Raw genomic sequence first — 24,883 nt, forward strand, 5'->3', positions numbered from 1 at the left:
AGGTGTGCGTTTGTGTGTGCGTGCAGAGGTGACAGTAATTAGATGTACTGTGTGTGCTTTGCAGATATAGAAGTGAGTAAAGTGAGCGCATGCATGACGGGTTTGCTTAGAGGAGGTGAATGCGGCCCTGTGTGTGTGTGTGTGTGTGAGTGTGCGTGCGTGTGTGTGTCAGTGTAAATGCCTGAGGATATACTGTGTACTCACCTCCTTGTTGTCTCTTGTCTAAATAAATCCTTCTACAGTGTGTGTGTGTGTGTGCGTGAGTGTCCGTTTGTATGTAGGTGTGTGTGTGTTAATGCTCACCAGGCAGGTTTACTTGCCATTACACCGCTTGTCCGTCGGCGTGCTGTCAGCGTGTGTGACAGTGTTACTAACTGTTTGCAGCGTCCTACCTGACCACAGCAAACACTTTTCACCGTCTCACTTTTCACTGGACGAGGGAGGGAGGAATACATTTAAATAATCAGGGGGTTTGGGTTCACGGCTGATATTATGCCTCGCTGCTTTTGTAAATGAGCATCTGTGTGCGGGTGCCTGTGTGTCTGCGTGTGTGTGTGTGCTTCTGCGTGCACATAATGGTCTGTTTTCAAAGACATCTGTGGATCTATTAGTGGATCGTTCTTGTTGTGAGATAGCCGCTTCCATGAAATGGGAGAAATGAAAGTGAGGGTGGGAGAGAGGGAGAGGTGGACTGAGGGGGGGCGGGGAGGGGGGGGGGGGGGGGGGGGAGAGAGGGGGACAAAAGAGGAGAGGAGGTGAGGCTTTGACGATGCTCGCTTACTGCTGTTTGTCAAATCAATTATACTTGTGCGCGCTCGTGTAGTACTGTCCTCTTCTTTAGCAGAGATGAATAGACAGGGAGCGGAAGAACGGGAGACAGAGACAAACTGTGTGTGTGTGTCTGTGTGAGTGTGTGTGTGTGTGTGTGTGTGTGTGTGTGTGTGTGTGTGTGTGTGCGCGTGTGTGTGCGTGTGTGTCTGCATACAAATGTGTGCAGGCATATGTGTGTGTCTGCTTGTGTGTGTGTGTGCTTGCGTGTGTGATGGATAGAGGGCTTTATGAGAGAGGAATAGGCTAATGACCAGGTCTCCAGAGGCAGTAAGATTCCTGGAGCTATTACTGCCGGAGTTCATAATGGCTTCTGTGCTTGGCTTCTTTACACGCTTCTTTAATGGGGGATCCTACAGTCCACCGCCCTGTACAACCCACACGCAGAGAGCACACACCTCTGCCGTGCTCTGACCCCAACCCTGCTTGAACACATCACACACACAGCGCACACAGTGAACCGCACAAACACACAGAGAAATTCATAGAAGCAGCACATACACGATCATGTGGTTTATCTTGTCTTTCACACACGCTCTCTCTCTCTATCTCTCTCTCTCTCTCTCTCTCTCACACCCACACACACATAACATTCGTGTGTGCTATACAACCTGTATAGGTCGCATAGGATGCAGAGGGTGAGACACCCACCTCAGAGAAAACTAAGAGTGTCTGCCTGCAGTGCACAGCCAAACCATAAATCATGTCAGGCTACCCTGGTCTCTGCAGACATGCTCACACACACACTCACACACGCACGCACACACACACGCGCGCACACAAACACTCACAGACACACACACACACCTCCTCTTTTCTCTTGTGTAGGTTTGAGTACAAGAGAGAGGGATTTGGGGATTATAGGGGAGCCTCACTTTTTCTTCTCCCTTTTATTGCTTCCTTCAGTACTTGTTGTTTGGTAGAGAAGTAGGGGGCCGTTAATCTGCGCACATATGTGTGTGTACATGTGTACTCCTGTGTTTGTCTGTTGCACATGTGCACATGCCAGTTTGAGTTTATGCACGCCGATGCGCGTCTTTCATCACTGAATGAGTGTCAGGGAATGATTTGAAGGAGACGCTGTATTCACTGGGGGGAAGCATCAAGGCTCTGCTGTGTGTGTGTCTGAGTCCAGCATTCTGTCTTCTCAGGGAAGAGAAAAAAAGCAGGTGAAGGAGGATGGAAGACATGAAAAAAAAAAGGAGTAAGAGGATGGAACGAGGTAAAAATCTGCATCAGGGGTGTAAATTGATGCAAAACATCTGTTAAGTAGCTGCAAAGAGGAGCAGCTGCTTAGGAGAGAGAGGGAGAGAGAGGGAGAGAGAGGGAGATGGAGAGACAGATGAGGAGAGACTGAGAGATGGAGAGACAGAGAGAGAGAGAGAGAGAGAGATGGAGAGAGAGATGAAAGGGATGGAGAGAGAGAAGTTGAAACATACTAAACAGGGTAGTTGCTATAAAATATGACATGTTATTGTGTTAACATTGGCATTAATGCTATTTTTTATTATGTTATTATTGCTATTTTAATGTATCATCATCATCGTCATTAATATTATTATTATTATTATTATGATCTGTAATGTAGGGGTCTCAGTGGGCTTGTGTACTGTGTAGTGGCAGCAGTGTGTAGGTTAATCTATAGCTAATGACGGCTGGCTGCTGATTGAATGGACGTGATTGTCTCCAGTGGACACTAAACATGTCCAGGCTGCGAGGCATCAGCAGTCTGAGGCCTCATCTTCACCCCCACACTGTCTCTATGTGATCCCTTCATCCCTCCGTCTCTCTCCTCCCTCCCTCCCTCCCTCGGTCCATCTCTCCAGGGAGCATCAGCGGAGCAGGTGCTCGCCCTTCTCCTACCCCCACCCCTCCCTCTCCTCCTCTTCTCTTACCCCGCCTCTCTCTCGCTCGCTCGCTCTCGCTCTCGCTCTCTCTCTCTCTCTCTCTCTCTCTCTCTCTCTCAATCTCGCTCTCGCTCTCGCTCTCTCTCTCTCTCTCTCCCTGAGGACAGTTAACGTGTTGTCCTTTTCCTCTGCACACACATCCCCACAGCGGTGACTGTTCTATTGTGGAACACACACAAACAGACACACACACACACACACACACACGTTAGAAGCGCCGCATGGCAAACACAGAGCTCCTGTAGTTCATCTGCACAAGGATGTGTGAAAGCGAGCAGGATTATTCTCTTTTCTTTAACGAGGCGGTAAGTTTGACTTGTTCTGTTCTCGTTGTTTTGCTTCGTCTTTACCTTGACTGAGATGATGTAAGCTCTTCCTCTGTAACGTGTAAGTTAAACACCGGGCTGCTTTTGCTGTCGTCCTTTTCTCTCAGTGTGGGGTCGGAATAATCACTGGATTGTTCCCATTACATCCCTGTAGAGACTTAATGACAAGTCTGCTGTACTCTGTGACGACTTTATGTTTTAATCGTCCACTTCGCGTCTATTTCTCTTCCTTGGTGCATTTCTACTGCTTCTGTGGTGCTCGACGGTGAGCTTATTGTTGTTATTTTATGGGATTAGTCCTTTGTGTATTTTCGTTGAACCCGTTTAAAGTATATATTCATTTGCTTGTTCGATTCTACATTTTTTTCAAACTCAAACTATCAAAGGTCATTTTCACGTTAGGCTACTTTCAGGTTAATTGTGTGCAATGTGTGCGCGTGCGTGCGTGCGTGAGTGCGTGTGTGCGCGGTACCAACATATGCAGTGTGTGATTTAATCAGTTGGCAATATTTAATCAGTCAAACTGGTTCTGCTTATTCACTTGACCATCAGTGCTAAAAGAGCCAAATAATGGATTTCCGGTTACTGCTTTCAAAATAAAACATTTCTTCACACGTGACAAGTAGTTACGAGAGGGGACGTTCTGATGGATATTGCAATTATGCTATGTGGGGCTTGTAATGGTAAGAACACCAGTTGTATATAATGCTTTAAAAGAAAGAAGTTTAAGGAGACATTTTGTGCTGTCACTTTGAAGGGCAGAATCGTCTCACTTCCGGTCTCGTCCTGGCTAACTTTCCCCGTGTAGATGCGAGTGTTTGGTGCGGCTTGTTAAGGTGCGTGTGTGCTCGCACTTCTTGTCGTGTTATCTTACCCGTCAAACTTGTCTGTGCGCAAACAGCGCTCCTGTTTGCTCCTGGTAAACTTAACGGACAGGAAGACATACCTGAAACTAAGTGGTGTCACCCAGTTACCTCTGGATGGTTGTCACAGCACCCATGGGAGTTGGAGGAGTCGTTCTTTTATCTGGGACCTTTAACAACGACTGTATTGTTTGGCTGAGATAAATGCCGCAGGGCGCATTAGCAGCAGTCAAGCGGATCACGTCGCTTTTGTGTGTGTACACAGCCCGCAGGTGGAGTTCAACACAGACACACACACAACCAACACACACACACACACACACACACACACACACACACACACACACGGCTCCATGCACCATGTGCTGCTCCTGACCTGCTATAGACCAGCTGCTCGGCAGGGGTTACTGAGTAAACTTCCAATCTCTTTAATTACCTCCTCCTCATATAGATAGTGTGGCTTACACACACTGCATGGCTCCTCTGTGTTTTTTTGTTTTAAAACATAAATATGTGTTGTGTGAATGAATGATGTGTATTAATAACCGTACAGTTTAAAGCCAACAAAAACAATTATCGCAGAATTCTCTCCCACAAAATCCCAAACCCAGGATTGGAGCCAGAACTGTCTCCTCGTTGAGTGACAGCTCATTTAACACTGAGATTAAGACAACCAGCCCAAATCTAAATTATGAATATTTTCTGTGGGTTTTTGTTAACGGAGGATTAAAAATATCCTCTCATATTTGTATATCTGGAAATAACAATGTGAAAACAGCTATTTAGGCCCGTATTCATCCTGCGTGATGTCATTTTGGTGGGATATGTTGTCATTGTCCTTACACGTACCCAGAATGACCTGTGCTAAAACCTTGTTTGAACTATGCAGTGCATTGGGGAAAAAAACTAACCGCCGCGGGCAACTAAGAGCAATTCTTTTTTTCTCAGTAACAGCGCTGCGTTTCAGTCATGAGATCCAACTGTATATACATCAGACATATGGCCCAAAGCCAAAATGCAATCATACAGGCTGAGACAGAAGAAGGAGACAATGACAGTAATAACTCAAGCGGCGAGGCTGCCTGCATTGATCCGCTTTAATCTACATTGTGATTCCATATGTGGAAATAATCCATAAAACCTATTAGTCTAATTTTCTTCCGAGATGAAGAGTGGAAGAAGGCAGCGTGCCCTCAAGGATCCCATCCTGTCTGATTTGTTAACCCAGGATACATCAGTGTAACTCTTTAAACACTTACTCTGTTGTTTACTGTACCATAGTTGTTTTGCTGGTCTGCTTTCATAGCGCACCTCAATTATACCCTGCACTTTATACTTATCCAACACCTGCCTGAGGCTCGCATGTTTGCATCTACAAGTGTCTCTGCGCACACTTTTGTGTATGGGCGTGTGTGCGGTCGCCTCTTTGTGTGTGTGTTTGTGTGTATTCTCTTCCGTCCTGTTTGTTCAGATGGTAGAGGTCTAGCCACCGCGGTGTCGGCACCTGGTGAGCTCAGCCTCAGGCCAGAGGAGGAGGAACCGCGGCTGCATCTGTCAACTGTCCTGCACGACCCTCTGTGTGTGTGCACCTCCACTGACGCTAACAACACACACACATACAGCTGATAAAAAAATGAAAAAAAAAACCTTCAGGCAGGCCTCAAAGGCCGGCGCCAAAACAAACAGAGGCAGAATAAGATTGCTTTGCCTCAGATTGTTTTTTCTATTTGCATCATGTGCGTATCAGAGCGGAGACTCATGCCACATGCTGCAGAAGAGATCGATGACAGAGGGGGGGGAGAGAAGGGGAACGTAGTTGACGTGAAAGGCAGGGGCTGTCGAGTGAGTAGCGGGAGACTGAAAACCAAAAAAAAAAGATAGCGAGGAAATGACAGGACAAAGATGTACGAACACAGATAGGCGGAGAGATTGTAAGGGTCCCAAAACAGCTGCTATTTATATCTCCTTTCTTTATCGCAAACTGACAAAAGGCTGGATGGGTGCAGCGTGAACAGAGAACAGAGAGAAAGGGTCACGGAAAAGAGGAGAGAGAAGCGGGTGAGCGAGCAAGGGTGGAAGTGAAGGCCCAAGGAAAGGAGAGGAGGGAAGGGAAGGAGCTTTTGTGATGTCGCCGCCCCACGTTTGCTGACAGTCCACATTTCTGTGCTAAGCTGTGGCGGTGATAATTTATAGACCTTTCACTAACATCTCCACTGTGTTATGATTGCACAGTAAACATGGCTGTGCTCGGGCGGACGCGCTGTTTAAAATAAAACAGAGTAATGACTGCTACACTTCCACACTGTCTCCATTGTTTCTCCCGCTTTGCCGTGGAGTGTGTTCAGTAAATCTCTGCTGCGACGCTCCTCTCCTCTCTCGCCGTTTCCCCCCCTGTTTGTTTTTTTCGCTGGAGGTGTTTGGTTATTACAGTATGTGATTTTTCTGCTCCATTTATCCCGGGACCATAAATGCACGCTGGCAGTTTCGTCGCACACCCGTATGTTTTATGATGCGCAATGCATGAGTCCTGAGTCAGCTGTTTTTGTTAGTTGTATGTATATATGTGATTATGTCTCTGTACAGGTAGCCTACATGCGTGTGTGTGTGTGTGTGAAGGTGTGTGTGTTAGTCGATCACTGCTCTGGCTTTTGTGTGACGGTGTAAACCGCAGACGACGGTTGAACCTGACAGTGACGTCCAGGTGTCTCGTGGGGATTTACACGTCGACGGCGGGCGTGGCTGCGTGCCGGCGGACTTGCCCTGTGTTGATCTGCATACTTTCATGCGGGTGTGTGCGTGATACTGGAGAGCTTGTGAGAGCGCGTGTGTGTAATGTTTATGGATTGCAAGGAAGTGTTAAGTGTTTCTGTGCTGGCTGCAGAGTGACTGGAGCTAGTAAAGCCATTTAGCGGCCCCTGGAGTAACCCTGGAGACTGCTGTGTAGACGCCACTCTGACTGCTATTACAGACAAGTTTAAGAGGCTGTAAAACATTTGGCTACTTTCACCCCCCCACCCCCCTCCACACACACACACACACACACACACACACACACACACACACACACACACACACACACACACACACACACACACACACACACACACACCCACCCCTCCCTGTTTGTTGGCGGAATTAGAAAAGGACTGGCAGCTATTGTAACAGCAACAGTAGCTGTTGTTGCTACGGTATTAGTATCAGCTGTGGGGGCCCACAAAATATTTACTCTTCAACGAACCTGTGTGTCTGTGTGCGTGTGTATCCGCTCACCTTTATTGGTTTGGTCTACACAGGGGCATGAGTGTGAGGGAACACGCACGGACACACCAACGAGATAAGGGTTAATGAGTAGGTAGTGCACTACCAGCTCTTCTTCCATCCTAATGACCCGTCCCTGCTTACACACACACACACACACACACACACACACACACACACACACACACACACACACACACACACACGCACACACACGCACACACACGCACACACACGCACACACACGCACACACACGCACACACACGCACACGAGCGCGCACACATTGTGCTTTTTTAATGAGCTGACAGGGCAGAGCAGGTCCTCCCCCTGCAGTCTTCACTGTCCCCCAGTGTAGTGTGCGTATATGTGTGTGTGTGTGTGTGGAAGAGAAAGTGGGAAAGTGAGAGAGAGAGACAGAGAGAAAAGAGAGAAGGTGTTAAAGACACAAGCCTCAACATGTCCAATATCATTTACATCCTGCTGTGCAGAGTGCGTGTGCGCGTGTGTGCGTGTGCGTTTGCGCGTGCATGTGTGTGCATGCTTGTTTGGGCATGCTTGTGTGTGTGCGCGTGTGTGTGTGTGCTGTCACACCCAGTTGTAATTTCAGTCCCAGCAAGTTTGTGATGCAGTCTTATTTTTATTCAGTTAGTCAAAACAATTACATTTCTTTATTTGTATATATTTTTTTTTAAATGTATTTACTTACTTATTTTGTGGCTCCCCTGCTGTTTGGGGCAGAGGAGGTGAGAGGTGAAAGGGTAAAGGTCACTGTCAGCCCCCCCCCCGACCTCTGTCTCAGAGCAGACAGAGCTGACTAGAGGAGCGACAGAGTGATGGATGGAGGGTTAACACTACCCTCTGCCACACACACACACACACACAGCCACTCGACCCCCCCCTCCCAGTCGTCACCATGACCCCCACCCCTTTACATCACCCCCCTCCCCATACACACGCACACACACAGACACACACACACAAACACCACCCACTCCCCTACCCCCAACCAGCGTCCACTCTCCCTGTGGAAGGAGCCAGCAGGAGAGAGAAGAAAGAGAGAGAGGGAGACAGGAAGAGAGCGCCATTTTAAGAGGAAGAGAGAGAGAGAGGGAGAGAGAGCGAGAGAAGGGACAGTTAAAGGAAAAAAATGGAAAGATAAAGAGAGTGACAGAGAGAAGGAGGAGGAGGAGGAGGCAGGATTGCAAGGGTGATAGATGGAGAAGGAGGGGGGAAGAGGAGGGGGGAGGAGGTAGATGAGAGAGGCGGAGGAGGGGGAATGGATAGAAAAGAGGTCACGTGACCACGTAGCAGCTGCAAGGCTGTGAGAGAGAGAGAGAGAGAAGCAAGAGGCTGAACAAGAAAGACAGACAGAGCCACAGATAGAGTGAGTGAGTGAGAGAGAGGAAAAGACAGCAAAGGAGAAACAAGGAAAGAGAGAGACGCAAGCGGCAAAGAGCCAAAAGAGGACGAGAGAGAGAGGGAGGGAGAGGGAGAGAAAGAAAGAGTCTCGTAGAGGAACTGAAAGACGACAAGCAAGAGGAACAGTAAATGGGAGGGTGAGTGTGTCTGTGTGCATGTTTGAATTATGTGCACATGCATATGTTACTGCCTGTGTGTGTGAGTGTGTGTGTGTTAGAAATAAATAGGCTGTGGGGAAAGATTATAGAATGAAGGAAGGGGGGAAGAAAGAAAGAAAGAAAGAAAGGAAATGTGATGTGTTTGGCTTTTGTTTAATAAGCACCAGTGAAGAGAGAAAGAGACAGACGGAGAGGGAGAGGGGGGGGAGCTGGGGGGGAAAAGGAGTAAGAGAAAGTGAGATAGCAGAGAGGAGGAGAGTCAATAGAAACTGTCTTATCATCTCTCCCTTGACTGCTGGGCTCAGCAGAGATACAAGCAGGGAGACACACATACACACACACACAAACACACACAAACAAGCAGCTTCAGCCCTGTCAAGATCTGAGCCTTTACTCCCTTCTTCTCTCTCTCTCTCTCTCTCTCTCTCTCTCTCTCCCTCTCCCCCCCGACCCCCCCTCTTTTTGTTTTTTCTCTTACTTCTTTTTTTTTCATCTCTTCTCTCACTCTCTCTTCGTCACTCCACAGCTCCCTCTGCCTCTCTCTCTTGGGTGTGCGCGTGTGTATGTGTGTGTGTGTGTGCTTGTGTGTGTGTGTGTTTTAGCAGACATCACTAAATATGAGACTCGTGACAGCTTCAGCTAACAAACCCGTGTCGGCGTGAGGAGCTGATCAGCCTTTACTCCTCTGTTTCCTCTAAATCATCAGCCGGCGCATGATGAGTTCAACACTCAATAATAGTGTTCAGCATGCGCGGATGAATTTTTCATGTGTGTTTACTGCCTTGACTATTTGTTTGTTCTTACTGTGGTATGTGTGTGTTTGTGTGTGTGTGTCTGTGAGTGTGTTGTAGTGGTAATGAGGTCACTGCTGTAGCAGGCAGGGGGGCTGCTGGCTAATTCCAGCTGTAATTAACATTAGTGGGTCAGTGAGAGGGTAGAGGGTGCAGACAAAGGTTACAATAACCCCACTAAGCGTGTCCAGGATGGAGCCGACCAACGTGCTCGCATGTTTGTAAGCATGTGTGGGTGTTTGTGTGTGTTGGCCTGCATATGTGAGGGTTGTGTAAAAACTGCAGCGATACCTAATAATGTGTGTGTAGACTCTCTCCTCCCCCCCCCGCCCCCCCTCGAGGGCTTAAGATGTGTCGGCTGGCTTCCTTGAGGAAATGGACATGTGTGCGCTCATGTGTGTGATTTGTTATTAGGGTCACCTCTCTATTTGACACAGCTCTGCCCCCTCCACTCTGTCTCCAGTGCAGCTGACCCACACTGGAAACACACACACACTCTCACACACACACTCACCCTCACACACACACACACACATGCAGGCTTGTGCGTGTCCCAAGACTTCCATTTCAAGTTAAATGAGATACTCAGAATGTTAAAAGAAGTGACTTATTTCCTGGAAGTCAGGAAAGAAACAAAATCAGATAATTATGATCACGGTTTGTTCATTCTTCCTCTTTTGTTATGAGTCATCATCGCATAATAAACTTAAGGATATCTCTGTTCACACGCTTTCCTCAGGTATGAACCATGAGTCCAACAAATCACCATCATTAGGAATGATCTCCACGGCAACCCGCACCACGGCTACTGTCAGTCCCCTTAGCCCACTAACCAATGGGAGCGCAGTTGCCCAATCTGCAAACTCCGGATTTGCCGCTGCGCTGCGTAAACTGGCCAAACAGGCCGAGGATCCCAGAGGTGAGCAGCGAACGCACCGCTTTGACACACTTGCACGTTGTCTTTTGTGTCTTTAGCTTCCAAAAAAAACGGGTACGGCACCAGGAAGTGAACCTGTGTGATGAGAATGATGTATGTTAACATGACACACATACCAAATAATGACAGTGTTATGTTGTAAAATAGTGCAGTGTGTTGTAGATGAGAGTTCTTGATGGGGGAGGAGGAGGAGGAGGAGGAGGGGTGTGGGAGGTGTGTGTTTTGGATAAATGAAACATATTATTCACTGGTAGCTCTTTGTGGTTGTGTGTTTGTGTGTGTATGTGTGTGTTTGTGTGTTCATTCTGCTCATTGGGGTCCTAATGAAGGTGTTGGATAAGAGCTGACCTCTGCTGACCTCCCTCTCTCTGTCTCTTCCTTCATCCGTTTCCATTCATCTTCTAATAATGAGAATCTAATTACAGCCAATTATAACAAGCTCTCTCTCTCTCTCTCTCTCTCCCTCGACCTCCCTCTCTTCTCATTCTCTCTCTCTCTCTCTCTCTCCGTCTCTTTAGGTGAGCTCACACATTCCCACCCACTCTACATCTCATTATTTTCTCTACCTTCTTTGAACCTGTTTGTCTCTCTCTCTCTCTCTCTCTCTCTCTCTCTCTCTCTCTCTCTCTCTCTCTCTCTCTCTCTCTCTCTCTCTCTCTCTCTCTCTCTCTCTCTCTCTCTCTCTCTCCCCCCCTTCTCTCTCTGGCAGAAATGGCAGAGAGAATGTCACGAACAGCACGCACGTACTCTCAACACTGTCTCTTTATCACACCTCCTCCTCGACCGTGTCACACCCTCGTCTCTTTATCACACCTCCCTCTATTACATCCTTTTTCATTCTCTCTATATCTGATTTTGGTTGCTTTTGCTCCACATGCACACACACACGCACACACACAGTCACTACACACAACCACAAAATCTTCCATCTTCTACCCTTTGACTAGTCTGCTCTTGGTTTCCTTTTATCTCTCACATTTGGTGCTTTTCTTCAAAATGATTCAATCGCAGGGCAGCACACTAACAAAAAAAGTTTGTTTTTGTTTTTGGATGATTTTTCATCTGTTTTGTGTGGAGGAGGGCTTCGTTTGATGCCCAGATTATTTTCAACCGAGCAGCACTTCCTCACACTGTCTCTCTCTCCTCCGTATCTGCACCTCAGGTTCTGCTGTTAGCGGCGAGTCTTCTCCAGTCTCATCCCCGGCCACCAGCCACAGTTCGCCGGTCACCACCCCTAAGCGGGGTTCACTAGGACCCCTCCTGGGCCAGACCAGGGGCCACGGTGTCCCCAGCACACCCCCAGTAGTCACCATTGCCCCCACAAAGACCAGCAACGGCCTCTGGAGGGCCGACGGACGACAGGTAAGAAATGTCAGTATTGGAACCACATCATCTGCTGTTTCTATCCTTTTTGTTTCTCTCTCTCTCCTCTCACTAATCAGCAACACATGAGGTTTTTGCAAAGAAACACTGGTGCTGCAGAGACTGGCACCTATTGTGTCCCGCTTCCTGCTATGTTTATGTGTGCGTGTGTATGTGTGTGTGTACTTGACCCCTTCACTACAAAAGCTTTAGGATGTGAAGAGGGACCTGTGTGTGTGCGTGTGCGCGTGTGTGCCTGCCTGTGGATGTGTTTGCTCGCAGGGTGTGTGAGTGAATTTAAGCTGGGGCAAGGAACCAGGCCCCTTACACAATGCAAGGGTGAGCCCCCACAGTAGCCACTTCCCCCTGGATCAGAGCTGCCTTTCTCCCCCTTCACAATGACCACTCTGTGGCTCTGCCTGCCTGGGGCTCCCATTCAGACATTCAGAGAGAGCGAGGGAGAGAGAGAGAGAGAGAGAGAGAGAGAGGGGAGGGGGTGGGTCATGAAAATAGAGAATAGAATGTTAAGAAAAGAGGGGAGGGAGAGCAAGTAAAGCAGGAGAGCCACAGAGAGAAACACTGGAGCCCCACAGACTAGTGTGTATCCAGGATTTGTTCTTACTGTATACAGAAGAGGGAAACACACAGCACAGGGCCATTTATGCAAAACTAGCAGACTGTGTGTCTCTGGCGTCTGTGAAGGCCAGTGGCTCTCTGCAGGGTCAGAAGTCAAGGGACGTGAGTGATGGTTGCTATCCAGACTGTCTGTATTGTCCTTGCCCCGGTGTCAACCACGAACGCGTAGCCTCATTTTGAATGAGTGGAGCTTGTTGGGTGACAGAGAGAGACGGTTCATCACTCGAACAACTTGGTTTGAATCTGTTTTCCATGAGAGAGACATTCAAAACTATGCAAAGCTATTCAAAGTGTAGAGATTTAAGCGTTGTTCCAAACTAGGGTATCAGATTGGGTGTTGCTGACAGAGGTAATTTGTTTGTGGTTTGTCCATGGCGAGCCTGACCTCTATTGCTGTCTGTTGCTGTAGCAACAACGTCCGACACGTACGTGAAAATGTGTCTTGTCTTCCTCCCCTACGGAAGCTGCTTTGACACGGTAGCTTTTGCTTTAAGCCCAAGTTACTCGTGGTTTAAAGTAGTTGCACCACAAGCTCCTGAGAAAAAGTATCTGACTGCACTGAAGTGACTTGAAGGGGCAAAATAAGATAATTCTGCTGTTTTATTCTCATAGAAAATTAGATGAAAAATTTGGGAAATAATGTTGAGAGTTGAAAGGAAAATGAAAATGATCTCTGCAGTGTATTCCAAATCAATAACGGTATGATTTCAAAACAAGCCTCGTGTTTATGTGTAAGGCAAGACTGCGTACTGATTATTTACCAAACAACAGAAAATGGACACTTCTGTTACTAACTTTGATGATTGTCATGATTATTTATGACTATTATTAGGAAAAGCCTGTGTGCAGTCTGTATCAAGGGGAAATAGCGTAGCATTGTGACAAACGTGTTTGCATAGACTACATTTGCCATTAGGCTAAGCGTGATGACTGAGAGGCGTGTTGCATGCTGAGATATGTTCAGGGAAGCAGCAAGTTCAATGTGAGTGTGTGTGTGTGTGTGTGTGTGTGTGTGTGTGTGTGTGTGTTTTGAATAAAGTTCGGTGAGAGCTGTCAGAGGGTTTGTCATTGAGTTTCCCTCGAATGACAAGTGGCGGCGTAGCTTCTTTACTAAGCTCCAAAGCTACTAGTGGAGAGAATATAAGTCAGTGGAAAAGCTACATTGTTGTGAAAAATATCTGAGCTACTGTTAAGCTGCTGAGTGAAGTAGTAGTTACTACTTGGAGCTTAGCGCTGACGTCAGTGAGTTTCTGTCAAAGCTACTTCTTCGTTAGTATTTCAGCATTCCATGACATCAGAGTTGCAGTGTTTACATGCACGCCAGCTTCACCTCCAGTGTTATGTTACATATCCCAGTGGATCCCCAAGGAGACTGAAGGCAAATAAAAGGAAGGAAAATTAAGTAAGCTATGAAAAAAGGAAGGATAATAAAAGACATAGTTCTCTCTCAAGGTGTTTTAAGGTGAAGAGATGTGAGCTCGAACAGATGAGCGATTAAGTGTCCAGTATGAGTGAGAGGAAACATCTCAGTGAGCGTTAACATGCAGTTATGCGCCCCACCGCTAGGTGGAGCCTCCCACCTTGAGCAATCAGTTCCTACTATAGGGAAAATAAGGGAAATTACCAAGGGAGGGATGTTTGGTCTGGATGTGGCATTTTCTCGTACTGGGAACCAACCACAGAGCAGGCACAGCGTGTGTGTGTGTGCGCTGTGTATGCAGGTAGTTGTTGTCGTATGGTCTGTGAGTTATCGCGTGAATGTTGGAAAGCGAGAGATTTGACTGCGAAAGAAACAAAGGCATGAAGTAAACCAATTGAATTACTTGTTTGTATAGAATGTTTAGAATTACATTTCAATGGTTAAAAATGTAGCTTTGTTTACACATCTTCTACATGTCTGTGCCACATCTAGACAGTTCAGATGGCACACCAGTTCAAAACCACTGACCCATCCATATATTTATGTGCAAGTTTAGGAAACATTCTTTATGTAATTTGTGGGTTTCCATCTCAGCTTTTGTCATGGTGGCTGGGTGAGGGTTGTAATTTTACTATAAGCAATCAGAGATCAAATGCTACTTTGTGGTGACCAAACCCTCTTGAGTGGGAAGCTTTTAGAGAGCGCGAGCGATTAAGTAGAGAGCCAGATATTAGGATCATCTTTCCGCTTTGATCTTGACCTGTTATGACATATCGGGCCCACGTTTCCACTCCACTGAGCCTCTGGGTGCAGCTCTCACTCCAGTCGTTCTGCCTAACCTGCCTCTCCTCTCCTCTCCTCTCCGCTCTGCTCAGCCTCAGTCAGACCTCCCGTACATAATATCTCCTCTGTGTGTGTCTCTCTGTCAGACTGAGCCTGGTGTTCAGGGGCTCAGCAGGGAGCGGCTGGGCGCTGAAGGCACTCAGCCCCAGCAGGATAAGAAGACTCCCCCCATCCCTTCACCTCACCACCTGGCTCACTCCTTTGGCCTCACCCCCAGCTCGGTCATGCAAGACCCGCGCCTACAGAGCCTTAGGTAAGTGCTGTGACACGTGCAAACACACACAATGACACGCTGTCACCTACGCGTTTAGCCTTCATGTTTATGCATCAGATCCGTTTTTGTATTTGACTGTAAGGCTGACATTGATACCAATACGCATTAAAAACTACACTGATAATTTTAAATTACACGCGTGTTATTTGAGCCAGTATGTCACATAATACTGTACGCACCTGCTCCCGTCAGTTTGCCCGGGCAGTTACACCCTGTGGTTCCATCGGGTGCCGTCCCAGAGGAGTACCTGAGAGGACTGAGGCCCTTCCCCACCTCGGATGACCTCCGACTGACCTCTCTACCCCTGAGCCTCGACCCCGCCGCTGCCGCTCATGCCGCTGCTGCCGCGGCTTACTATCACCCTGCGTATTTACACCACCCTCTAAACTTACCAAGGTAACACCACCTCATTAACCCTTCAAAGCCACAGATTCCCTGGCATTACACACTCATGTTCGGTGGGCACCCGTACAATGTTATGACCCCTGTGCCTGCTCCAGTGTTGGTCTGGATCTGGTGTGCAGGAACACACTAAACCAGCATCAAAGCATGGAGTAGACTTTAAATCTGCACTGTAACTTGTGTTTTGTCGTGTCATCACTAGTTTTCCATCTGTACGCAGAAGAAGATAAGCTATTGATTAGTATTTTTTTTTTATAGACTTTTTTACAATTGTAGCCAAGACTCCCAATAACCCAAAAATTCCAACTCTGCCGAAATAAAAGAACAGTGTGAAATAATACAAAAAAGGGGAACAAATGTACAGGATGGTAAAGCATAAAAAGTATGGTAGAGATTTAAGAGGCTTTTAGTTTAATTAAAAGCAATGGCAAACAGATAAGTTCATCATTTGTCTCCGGGGGATCGTTTGCTCCGGTGCCTTCTGTTACTTTATGCTAATGCTTTAGGATGCAGCACCAGCCAGTGGACAAATGAGTGTCTTAAACCCTGGCAGTGCTCCTGAATAATATTTGGTTTGTGTTTCACCTTCTAACTCACCTGCCGACTGTTATTACTCTCTCACGTGCAGCGGTGCCCGTTCCTCTTCCTCCTCTCGTTTGTTACTCCGCGGCGCCATCATGCATACCTTGCATACGTTGTTCTCTCACCTTCACCCCCCCCCGACAGCACCTTTATTCATCACTCATAAATCTCTCCCGAGCTCGGCCTGTGCGGTTGTTTGCTGTTTTCTAATTGGTTCTCCTCTCCTGTGTGTGTGTGTCAGGATGGAGGAGTCGCTGTGTCTTTCTGCGCTCCGGTCACAGTTCTACGCTGTGCCTGCAGGAGGCGCCTTCCCTCCACTCCACCCCTCTGCCCTCCACTTGCACCTGCCTGGAGCCCGATACCCTGGGGAGCTAAACCACACGGTTCTGGCTGAAAGGTACCACACACACATTCACACACACACACTCAAACACTTCTCTCTCCTCTCTCCCCTCTCTCTCCTCTCTCCCTCTCCCTTTCTCTCTCCCTCTCCTATTCTTTGTCTGCAGGGCTGTGTAATCTCTCTCTGCAGGGTAGGCACAGGTTGCTGAGTGTGTGATATTTTTAGCTCACACCCCACAGTGTTTCTTATACACTCATCACACACGCTGCCCCTCTAACACACACACACACACACACACACACACACACACACACACACACACACGCGCAAGGACAGCACGCATATTAACACACAAGACAAGAAGTCTGTCTCTCTGTCTCTCTGTCTCTCTGTCTCTCTGTCTCTCTCTGTCTCTGTGTCTCTGTCTCTCTCTCTCTCTCTCTCTCTGTTTCTCTCTGTTTCTCTCTGTCTCTCTCTCTCTGTGTCCCTTCAGTGCTTCAAGCTTGTCTTTCAGTTTCACAGCACTCATGCTTTCCCTGTGGCATAATTCACAGGGGAAATGTTTGTCTTTGAAATAGATTGTTTTTCATTGTCTGCTCCTCGAATGGCTCCTGCATATTTTGTAAGTTTGTTTGTGCGCTATTGATTGCTGGTGAATGTGCTCAGTTGTGTTTGTGTATGTGTGTGTATGTGTATGTGTGTGTGTGTGCGCGTCTGTGTGTGCGCGTGTGTGTACCTTTTCCTGTGGATACCTATTAAGTGTTCATCTGCTCTTGCTCAGTCATGCTGTGTATGGATTATTTTCCTCATGCTAAGTGGAGTATTTGTGTGTGTGTGTGTGTGTGTGTATGGTGGAGCAGAAATGTTTGCGTGCAGTTCACCAGTGTGTGGTTAATATCTGCCTCATGTTGGGTGTTGCATCTCTCACCTTCTCCCCCTGTGTGTGTGTGTGTGTCTGTGTGCGCGTGTGTGTGTGTGTTTTTGTGTGTGTGTGTGTGCATACTTGTCAACCTCCCCCACAGGCTACAGATGGAGAACGAGCTTCGCCAGCGAGAGAGGGAGCAGGAGCGTGAACGAGAGAAAGAGAGGGAGCGCGAGGCAGGGCTGGATCGAGAGCGAGAGCGCGAGCGAGAGAGAGAAAGGGAGCGAGAGAGGGAGGAGGAGAGAGAGAGGGAGCGGGAGAGAGAGCTGGACAGACAGAAGGAGAGGCAGAGGGAGAGACAGCAGCAGATGGTCAGGGCGGCAGAGAGCCACTACCTCGCTGAGCTGCAGGCGCGCAGGGCACCGCCGGAGGACAGGGCCAGACCAGGGGAGAGGCTGACCCCAAATAGACTTGGTACCAATCTGCACGCTTACACACACACACACACACACACACTCATATGCACAAACATGAAGTCACATATTTGGACTTTAGCAGTAACATTGTGTTTGTAATGGTGTTATGTATTCTAAAACACATTAGGTGCCTGATTAGGCAGCAAATAAAGCGTCACAAAATACCAAACTACAGACAGAATGATAAGAAAAACACAGAGAGCCGCTTGATTCTGTGTGTCTGTCCACAGCAAAATGTCTCCCCGAGTTTAGAGGAAATCTGTTACATTTGGACATTTATGGCCACCAAAGGACAAATTCTGGTGATCCCTGACGTTTCCTCCCAGCCAGAAATTTGACAACAAACATCAAACCCTTAACAGTTGGACTGATACTTGATTTACTGAGCATATACTTGCTCCCCAGGTGATGTTTCCACTTGATTCCTTTTTCTTTTTCGCTCTTGTGTCCACGGGCCAAAACCTTCGTTGCTCACCAGATATTCTCATAATCTAATCTAAAAAGGAAATGTGCTGAGTGCGTTTTTGTTCAGGATGGAGTTGATTGCTTTCCGTTTTATCGCCCCCATGGCCTCTCCCCCAGCACCGCTCACAAGAGGGAAAAAGTCACGTTTTTGCGCCTTAACGCAAGCTAATTGGATCGTTATTGAATCCCCAATGTGAGCGTTTTCATATTGCGACATGTAAAGTGTGAAACAATCCCAGCCGGGGACACAGGTTCACCAAAAACAAGGACACGTCACCTCAGCGTTTGTCTCCTGTCCTCGCCGCTTCATTCATTCAAGTTTCCAATCTAGTAGCAGCTAGCTTGGTAACGTTAGCTATTTCCACTGATCTCATCTGAAACAACGTAGCTAATGTTTCTCTCTAGCTGCAAATTAAACACACACTTAATTCTTTGTAGAATTAATAACTTAACTAATTCCTCACCTTTATTATTCTTTCTCCAGATAAGTCCAAGGAGCAGGAACACCCGGTCTTCCCAGCACCTAAGCCTTTGGCCCTGCAGCCCGGCCACCATCACTCTGTGGGCTCCATCCCGCATCCGGTGCCCAGCCTGGTGCCCTCTCACATGGGGAAACATCACACCGTCGCCGTCGGGGGAATCCATGGATCTCTGGCGTCCGTCATGGGTCAGCGGGTCAGCGAGGAGGGGTGGTTGACACGGCAACGAGGACATGGGCAGGACAGGGAGGGCCCAATGGAGCTGGGCCTCAGGTCACCAAGGAGGGACAGCCACAGGTGACAAAGACGGATGATTACGGCTACTGAAGTGCAAAAGTGTCATTATAGGCAGAGAGTTTATATTTTTCTTTTATTTGAACAGGACACACTCCGGCCATCACAACCAGAGCAGCAAAGATGTCCTCCCTCGTCTGGGCGCTCCACCTCCCCTGATCTCCCCGAAAACTACCACCACACTTTGGAACCCGGCCTCCCTCGTAGACACCCCCTCGGAGTCCCGCCGAAAACTCAACCCTCCGACAGCGCCGATCCGACCGCCCCCGGGCCTAACCCGGGCCGACAGACCAATGAGCTGGGGAGAGAAGCTGGAGGAAGGTAGCAGGAGGAGGGCAGAGGGCCCAGAGAGACACTTCTCACAGCGGGGAGCCAGTGCGCAGGAGGCGGTGGCAGCGGCAGCGGCGGCGGCAGCCCACTGGAACAAGTCTGAGCAGGACCGAGCCATCCACAACCTCTACCACCGTCAGCACCTCAACAGCTTCCACCAGAGAGCCTGCGTGCCTCATCCCGTCCCCAGCACCTGCACGGAGCTAGTGGCGCGGTGCCAGACAGCATCTCCCGCTCCAGCCAGGGAGCGACAGAGTCAAGCGCCCGACAACATGCTGGTGTACGACGAGGTCCTCCAGCAGCACCGACGGCTCCTCAGCAAACTGGACCTGGAGGAGAAGAGGAGGAAAGAAGCCAAGGAGGGAGGTGAGAAAGCAGCAAAACATCTGGACCATTCAGGCTCTGACTGAGTACAGCCAGGGGGGAATTATTGGAAGTAGAAAAGACATAAGTGTGTTCTTAAAGGGCTTTATCGCCTGCAGTGTGGTAGGTTGTGTTCAGCCGCTTGTCCTCTCATTTCATCTTCACATCTTTCTTTTGAAATGTATCCCCGTCGTTAAGAGGCTCAGAGGTGAAATGAGTGCAGAATTTCAAACATCCAGAGTTGAAGGAGTGAAATGCAAGAAGGAAAAGATTGAGTGACCATGGGGAATGGCTGAGTGACCCCCTTTGTGCTGTACCAACCAGAATTGGCCTTCTATTTTTAGCATGAAAAGCAATTTCTTTCTTTCTTTTCTTTGCTCTCCCCAGGTTACTACTATGACATGGACGAGTCGTACGATGAGAGTGACGAGGAGGAGGTGAAAGCCCATTTCAGGAGGGTGACGGAGCAGCCACCGCTCAAGCTGGACACGTCCTCCGAGGTGCACAAACTCACAGACAAGCGCGTCACTCACTGTACATGAAGAGATTGTTTAGAATAGTTTCAAGTCACTTGGATCAAACGTCATTTGTGTGTCTCTCTATAAAGAAAGTGGATTTCCTGCGCACGTGCGGCTTGACCACGCTGGCAACGCGCGACCAGGTCCTCGCACGGAAGAGGAGGAAAAGGAGGAGGATGATGAGAGAGCGCAGCCCCTCTCCTCCGGCCGTGCAGGGCAAGAAGAAGGCCTCCTCCTCCGCCTCAGCGCCCGCCGCTCCGCTCACCACGTCGTACACCGCCGAGCAGATGGACAGCGCCCCCAAACTGCAGGAGAAGAAGGACTTCCTCCTCATGTTTAACCTCTCCCATGTCAGCCCGCAGCAGAGACGAGGTAACAACCCGTCAAACATCTGCTCACGTCCCACATTCCTCTCTGTCCACGCCAATACAGTAACTCCTACTCATTCTCGCTTCGCTTATATTTGTTGTTGAAATTGAATCCTAGAGCTGCTATGTGCTGTTGTATTGGATTGTGACTGGTGCTGTTGCTTCAGATCATCCATTTACTGACCTTTTTATGTCGGCTCCTGGTGCCCGTCTATTTTTTTGATGCTCATTCCTATTGGATGTGAATGACAGCTGTTCTCATTCTGTCTCTCTGTCTGTAGATAAGGAGAGGACAGAGGATCTGCTGAGGGCCATTCAGAAGAAGAGCGTGACATTGGACACACTCAGATATAACCCAGTACCTCCGTGCCGCAGCCCTGCTACTCCCTCAACAGGTGAGATTTGCAGACGCGTTCACACACATTGACATTGTTACTGAAGGATTTTTCTGATGCATTATGCTAACTTCTATTCAGGTGACTCCTCGTCGGCCTCTCAGCAATCTCAATCAAACGGACATCTCTACCCAGACTCTCCCAGCCCCTCTCCTCCATACTACCACAAAGTGAAGCACCTTCCTCATGACCCCTTCAAGCCGCCCACCGACACCCAGGTGGCCCACGTTCCTCCGCCCCTGGTCCCACATGTGGAAAAGCCTGAATTCATGGAGGGGCAACCAATGAAGAAGCCCCAGGGCTTCCAGAATGGCGACGTGCCCTCTGCTCAGAGAAAGGAGCCCAATCCAGCGCAGAACGGACGCAATCGTCCCTGGGAGACTTTCACACCAGAAGCCTTTGCTCAGCACTTCCACCAGGCCGTGCTGCAGTCCACACACAACACACTGCCCAACAAAACACTGCCCATAGGTACTTTACAACACCTGCACAGGTGGTGGGGTATTGTAAAATGCCACCTGGTGGTGTGTTCTTGCAATAAACAAATGAGTGAAATCTCCGTAGGTAACCGCATTGTGTCATACTAAAATGGCCTCTCTGTCTTTTCTTCAAAGGAGGCTCAAGTTGTGTCCCCGAGGCCTCATTAAAAGCCGACCGTCCGCCGCCTCACATGTCTCCACTGAAGAGTTTGGCTTCCCTTCACTCTGCCCCTCAGCACACACACATCAACGGCCATCACTTCCATCCCGCTCCAGCCCGCCAGGACACTGCGGCGCGGCAGAGTCACCTCACTGATGAAGACGAGGAGGATTCTGGGCCAGAGGAGGAGAACGAGGAGGAAGAGTTAGAAGAGCCGCCAAGGAAGTGGCAGGGCATCGAAGCTATCTTTGAAGCCTACCAGGAGTATGTGGACGGTAAGGTTACACCCAAAGAAAGAAAGAAATTAATCAAATGTAATGTTTGGATCTTCTCTTGAACCGTCTGAGTGAACAAAATCAGCAAGCACAGGAAAGTCCAAGGAGTGTGTTTGCTTCTTGAAGTACTGCCAGAGATTTGGTTGCTAACAGAAGGATTCTGAAACTCACACCTCACTCGCACTAGAATGATCTGAGTCCAATCTGGGCAAGTCAAGTCAATAAATTAACACGAGTGAAACTCTTTGTGGGCACTTTCACAATGAGGAGCACAGTGTCACCTTCAGGTCTTTTGTGTGAATGCTGTGAGAGTAGAGCAAAATGTTCATTGTTCTAAGCATATGAATTTCCCTCATTTCTGTTTCTCCTTATATCTGTCTGTATAGAATGGAGTATAGAGAGGCAAGTACTTCACACTCAGTGTAAGAGACTAGAAGCACAGAACTACAGTCTCACCAGGACTGCAGAGCAGCTCTCTCTCAGTATGGGGGTAAGTACCTCAGGCGCTGCAGGGCTGCCTTGTTTTCTTTGTGTACTTCTTTCTTTTCTCATTAGAATCTTCCATTTTCGGTTTGTACATCCATTTGAATCCAGCCTGTGCAGGCGACCTGGGTTTTCTAATGTGAGTCGTGTTGCCTCGTCTTTTGTCAGGAGTTGGTGAGTCAGAGGCAGAAGATCAGAGAGGAGAGGGAGAGACTGCAGGCCCAGCTCGAGCACTTCAGGAGGTGTCTGACACTGCCTAACATCCACTGGGGCAGGGGGCAAATCAACGGGCACACCCCAAGGTGACCTTTGACACCCGCTCTCTAATGGATCTATGCCTCTGACAGCGAAGGAGCAGGAACACCACAGAACAACGCAGACTGAAGCCAGAAAACGCTCTGCACTTAAAACACTTGAAGCAGCCAATTCCTTGTTACCTTGCTGGCCAATCAGTGATGTTCCCTGACTGGTTCTTAAACTGATCACCCGCCATGTCGGCCATGGTAACAGTAATCTATAGTGACCATATCATCTGTGCATTCTGACTCTCTCATTCTGCTCATGGATTGTAAACAACACTGTAGTTTAAAAACGGCATCTATGTCCGAGTAACGCTAACCACTCCCACTAGAACCACACTTGGCTTTGAAGACTTTACACCGCCTAGCTCGCATCACAACAAACTTAACAGAAAATGTATCGATCCACATTAATGAGATGTATCAGGAATGGACCTGGCACAGATCAGTAGCCTCTCCCGGGCAGCAATGAGAAGAGATTAGGCGTGCAGGGGGGTCACTTGGTGAATACTCAGAGAATGAAAATGGAGTCAAGGAATCAAAGCACACCTCAAGCCTTAAACGTGATAGGATGCACTTGAAATGGAAATTTGAGGAAATACTTGACCTTCCTCTGTGTGGCGTCATATTGTAGTAACTACCGAGCACTGTATCAGTCAGATGAAGGAGTGACAGGGGGGGAAGATGAAGGATGCTACGATTGTGTGCTAGTAAAGACAGGAAACATCTAAAAGATAATATCTATATAATGGAAAATGGTTATCTGTGATTTTTTTTTTTTTAAGGTTTAATAAATTTCCCTTTGGTAATGTCAGTTGTGATAGACAAAGAATATAGTATGTTTTATTATTTTAAGCATTTTGATGGGAAGCCATACGTTTTTGTTGGAATTGCTGCTGGTCAGAATAAAACGGTTTAGAATATGTGAAGGAATATGAGAAGTCCAAATGTTTCAGGACGTTTCAAGACGAGGGGATGGACGTCTGTGTTTCTGTCTCGCGATGTCATCATTATCATCCAAGCCATGTTTCCCATGCAGGTAGTAAAACCAACGAGCTGGTAAATCTCAAAGGGAATAGAGGTTGAACATTTTAACTGAGTGGCAATACAGAACATTTCGATTATCCGGTGTTTAAAAAATGTCGCCACCTATCTGCGGTGATCTGTCACTACACAATTTTGACTACTGATTTTTAAATATCTTTATTCAGGAAATGGAGAAGCCAAATTATCCTCTAGTTACATTTCTGAACTTCATTACTTAGGAGCTTTGGGAAACCGCTATTCATTTTTGTCTTGTTGTTCAAGACGGCTAGAAAAAACATCACAAATTCTTATTTTTTTGCTACTTTGTCTATAAATGTTAGAACCCCGAACACTGAAACAGTAAATTCACAGCAGCAAATCACCTTACCTTCCTGCATCACCTGCTCCTTTACAAACATGCTGTGAAATCATGCATATTTGTTTAAATCATTTGTTAAGTACTATGTTATTTGGGCTGTATAATTGCAATGAATTATTTATTAACATATATTGCTGTAAATTCTGATGAAAATTTACATTAAAATATTTGTCAATTGCATTTTATTGGTTGTATTTGTCACGTCTGTCTGGGAGGCCAACATGGGTTTTGCTGATGGCAATTTCTGTGGTCTATCTATATGTCTATATGTTAAATGAACATACATCCACTGTCAAAGGAAGGAGAATTAAGCCAATATGTCATTTTATATCCAGACATTTCAACATACATCTAACCAGATGAATAAAGATCAAGCAGAACTCCGTCTCACAAATAAAAGGCTGAATCTCTTGAAAATTCCACGAACAACGTGAATTTAAATGAGTTCGATTTTAAATGTTTTTTTTTAATATCAAAGCATTTCTAAGTGTAGGTTTTTAGTTCAGCAAAAACATAAGGACTCAATCAAAACATAAACACCCCAGATTGTTGTTTGATTGCCTGTGAGATTATCCAAACACATGCCTGTCCTGTTGTGCTCACATCCTGTTGGCAGTAGCAGGAGCTGATGCCTTCAGGGTCTTGCCTAGGCGTGTGACTGACTCATAAAGTAAAATGGTTGCACATGGGGCTGGTCACCATTTCTCAATACTCTCTGGGTACTGACTAGGATGTCTAAAGAGCACTAAGGAGGAGGAAATAGACATGAAATATTTGGTTGAATTCGTCGACTTTTTGATGTGTTCTTTGATCAGTTATTACCAGAGTTTTTGTGTTGATAATTGAAACAAAAGTAATAAAATGTGACAAACTAAATCTGC

General features: G+C 47.5%; 1 protein-coding gene across 3 annotated transcripts; it reads left to right on the top strand.

The window, feature by feature from the left end:
- Window positions 1-2,789: 2,789 nt before the first annotated feature.
- LOC142992131 (genetic suppressor element 1-like) lies at window positions 2,790-24,182 on the top strand. Of its 3 annotated transcripts, none has more exons than XM_076142434.1 (16): window positions 2,790-3,040; window positions 10,292-10,471; window positions 11,652-11,860; window positions 14,837-15,003; window positions 15,217-15,420; window positions 16,250-16,405; window positions 17,374-17,687; window positions 18,639-18,930; window positions 19,016-19,623; window positions 20,008-20,120; window positions 20,228-20,510; window positions 20,788-20,901; window positions 20,983-21,372; window positions 21,516-21,815; window positions 22,202-22,305; window positions 22,467-24,182. In XM_076142434.1, exons 2-16 carry the CDS (start codon window positions 10,294-10,296, stop codon window positions 22,602-22,604), a joined length of 3,570 nt encoding a protein of 1,189 aa, XP_075998549.1. In that variant the 5' UTR covers window positions 2,790-3,040; window positions 10,292-10,293; the 3' UTR covers window positions 22,605-24,182. The 3 variants fall into 3 exon arrangements, with proteins under 3 accessions (XP_075998549.1, XP_075998548.1, XP_075998550.1); XM_076142433.1 differs by lacking the exon at window positions 2,790-3,040 and adding an exon at window positions 8,481-8,740; XM_076142435.1 differs by lacking the exon at window positions 2,790-3,040 and adding an exon at window positions 8,481-8,740 and having other exon boundaries at window positions 11,652-11,851.
- Window positions 24,183-24,883: the final 701 nt, after the last annotated feature.

Source organism: Genypterus blacodes, unplaced genomic scaffold, assembly GCF_046128005.1.
Source record: "Genypterus blacodes isolate CSIRO-AG114 ecotype Tasmania unplaced genomic scaffold, CSIRO-AGI_Gbla_v1 ptg000021l_1, whole genome shotgun sequence".
NCBI lineage: Eukaryota > Metazoa > Chordata > Actinopteri > Ophidiiformes > Ophidiidae > Genypterus > Genypterus blacodes.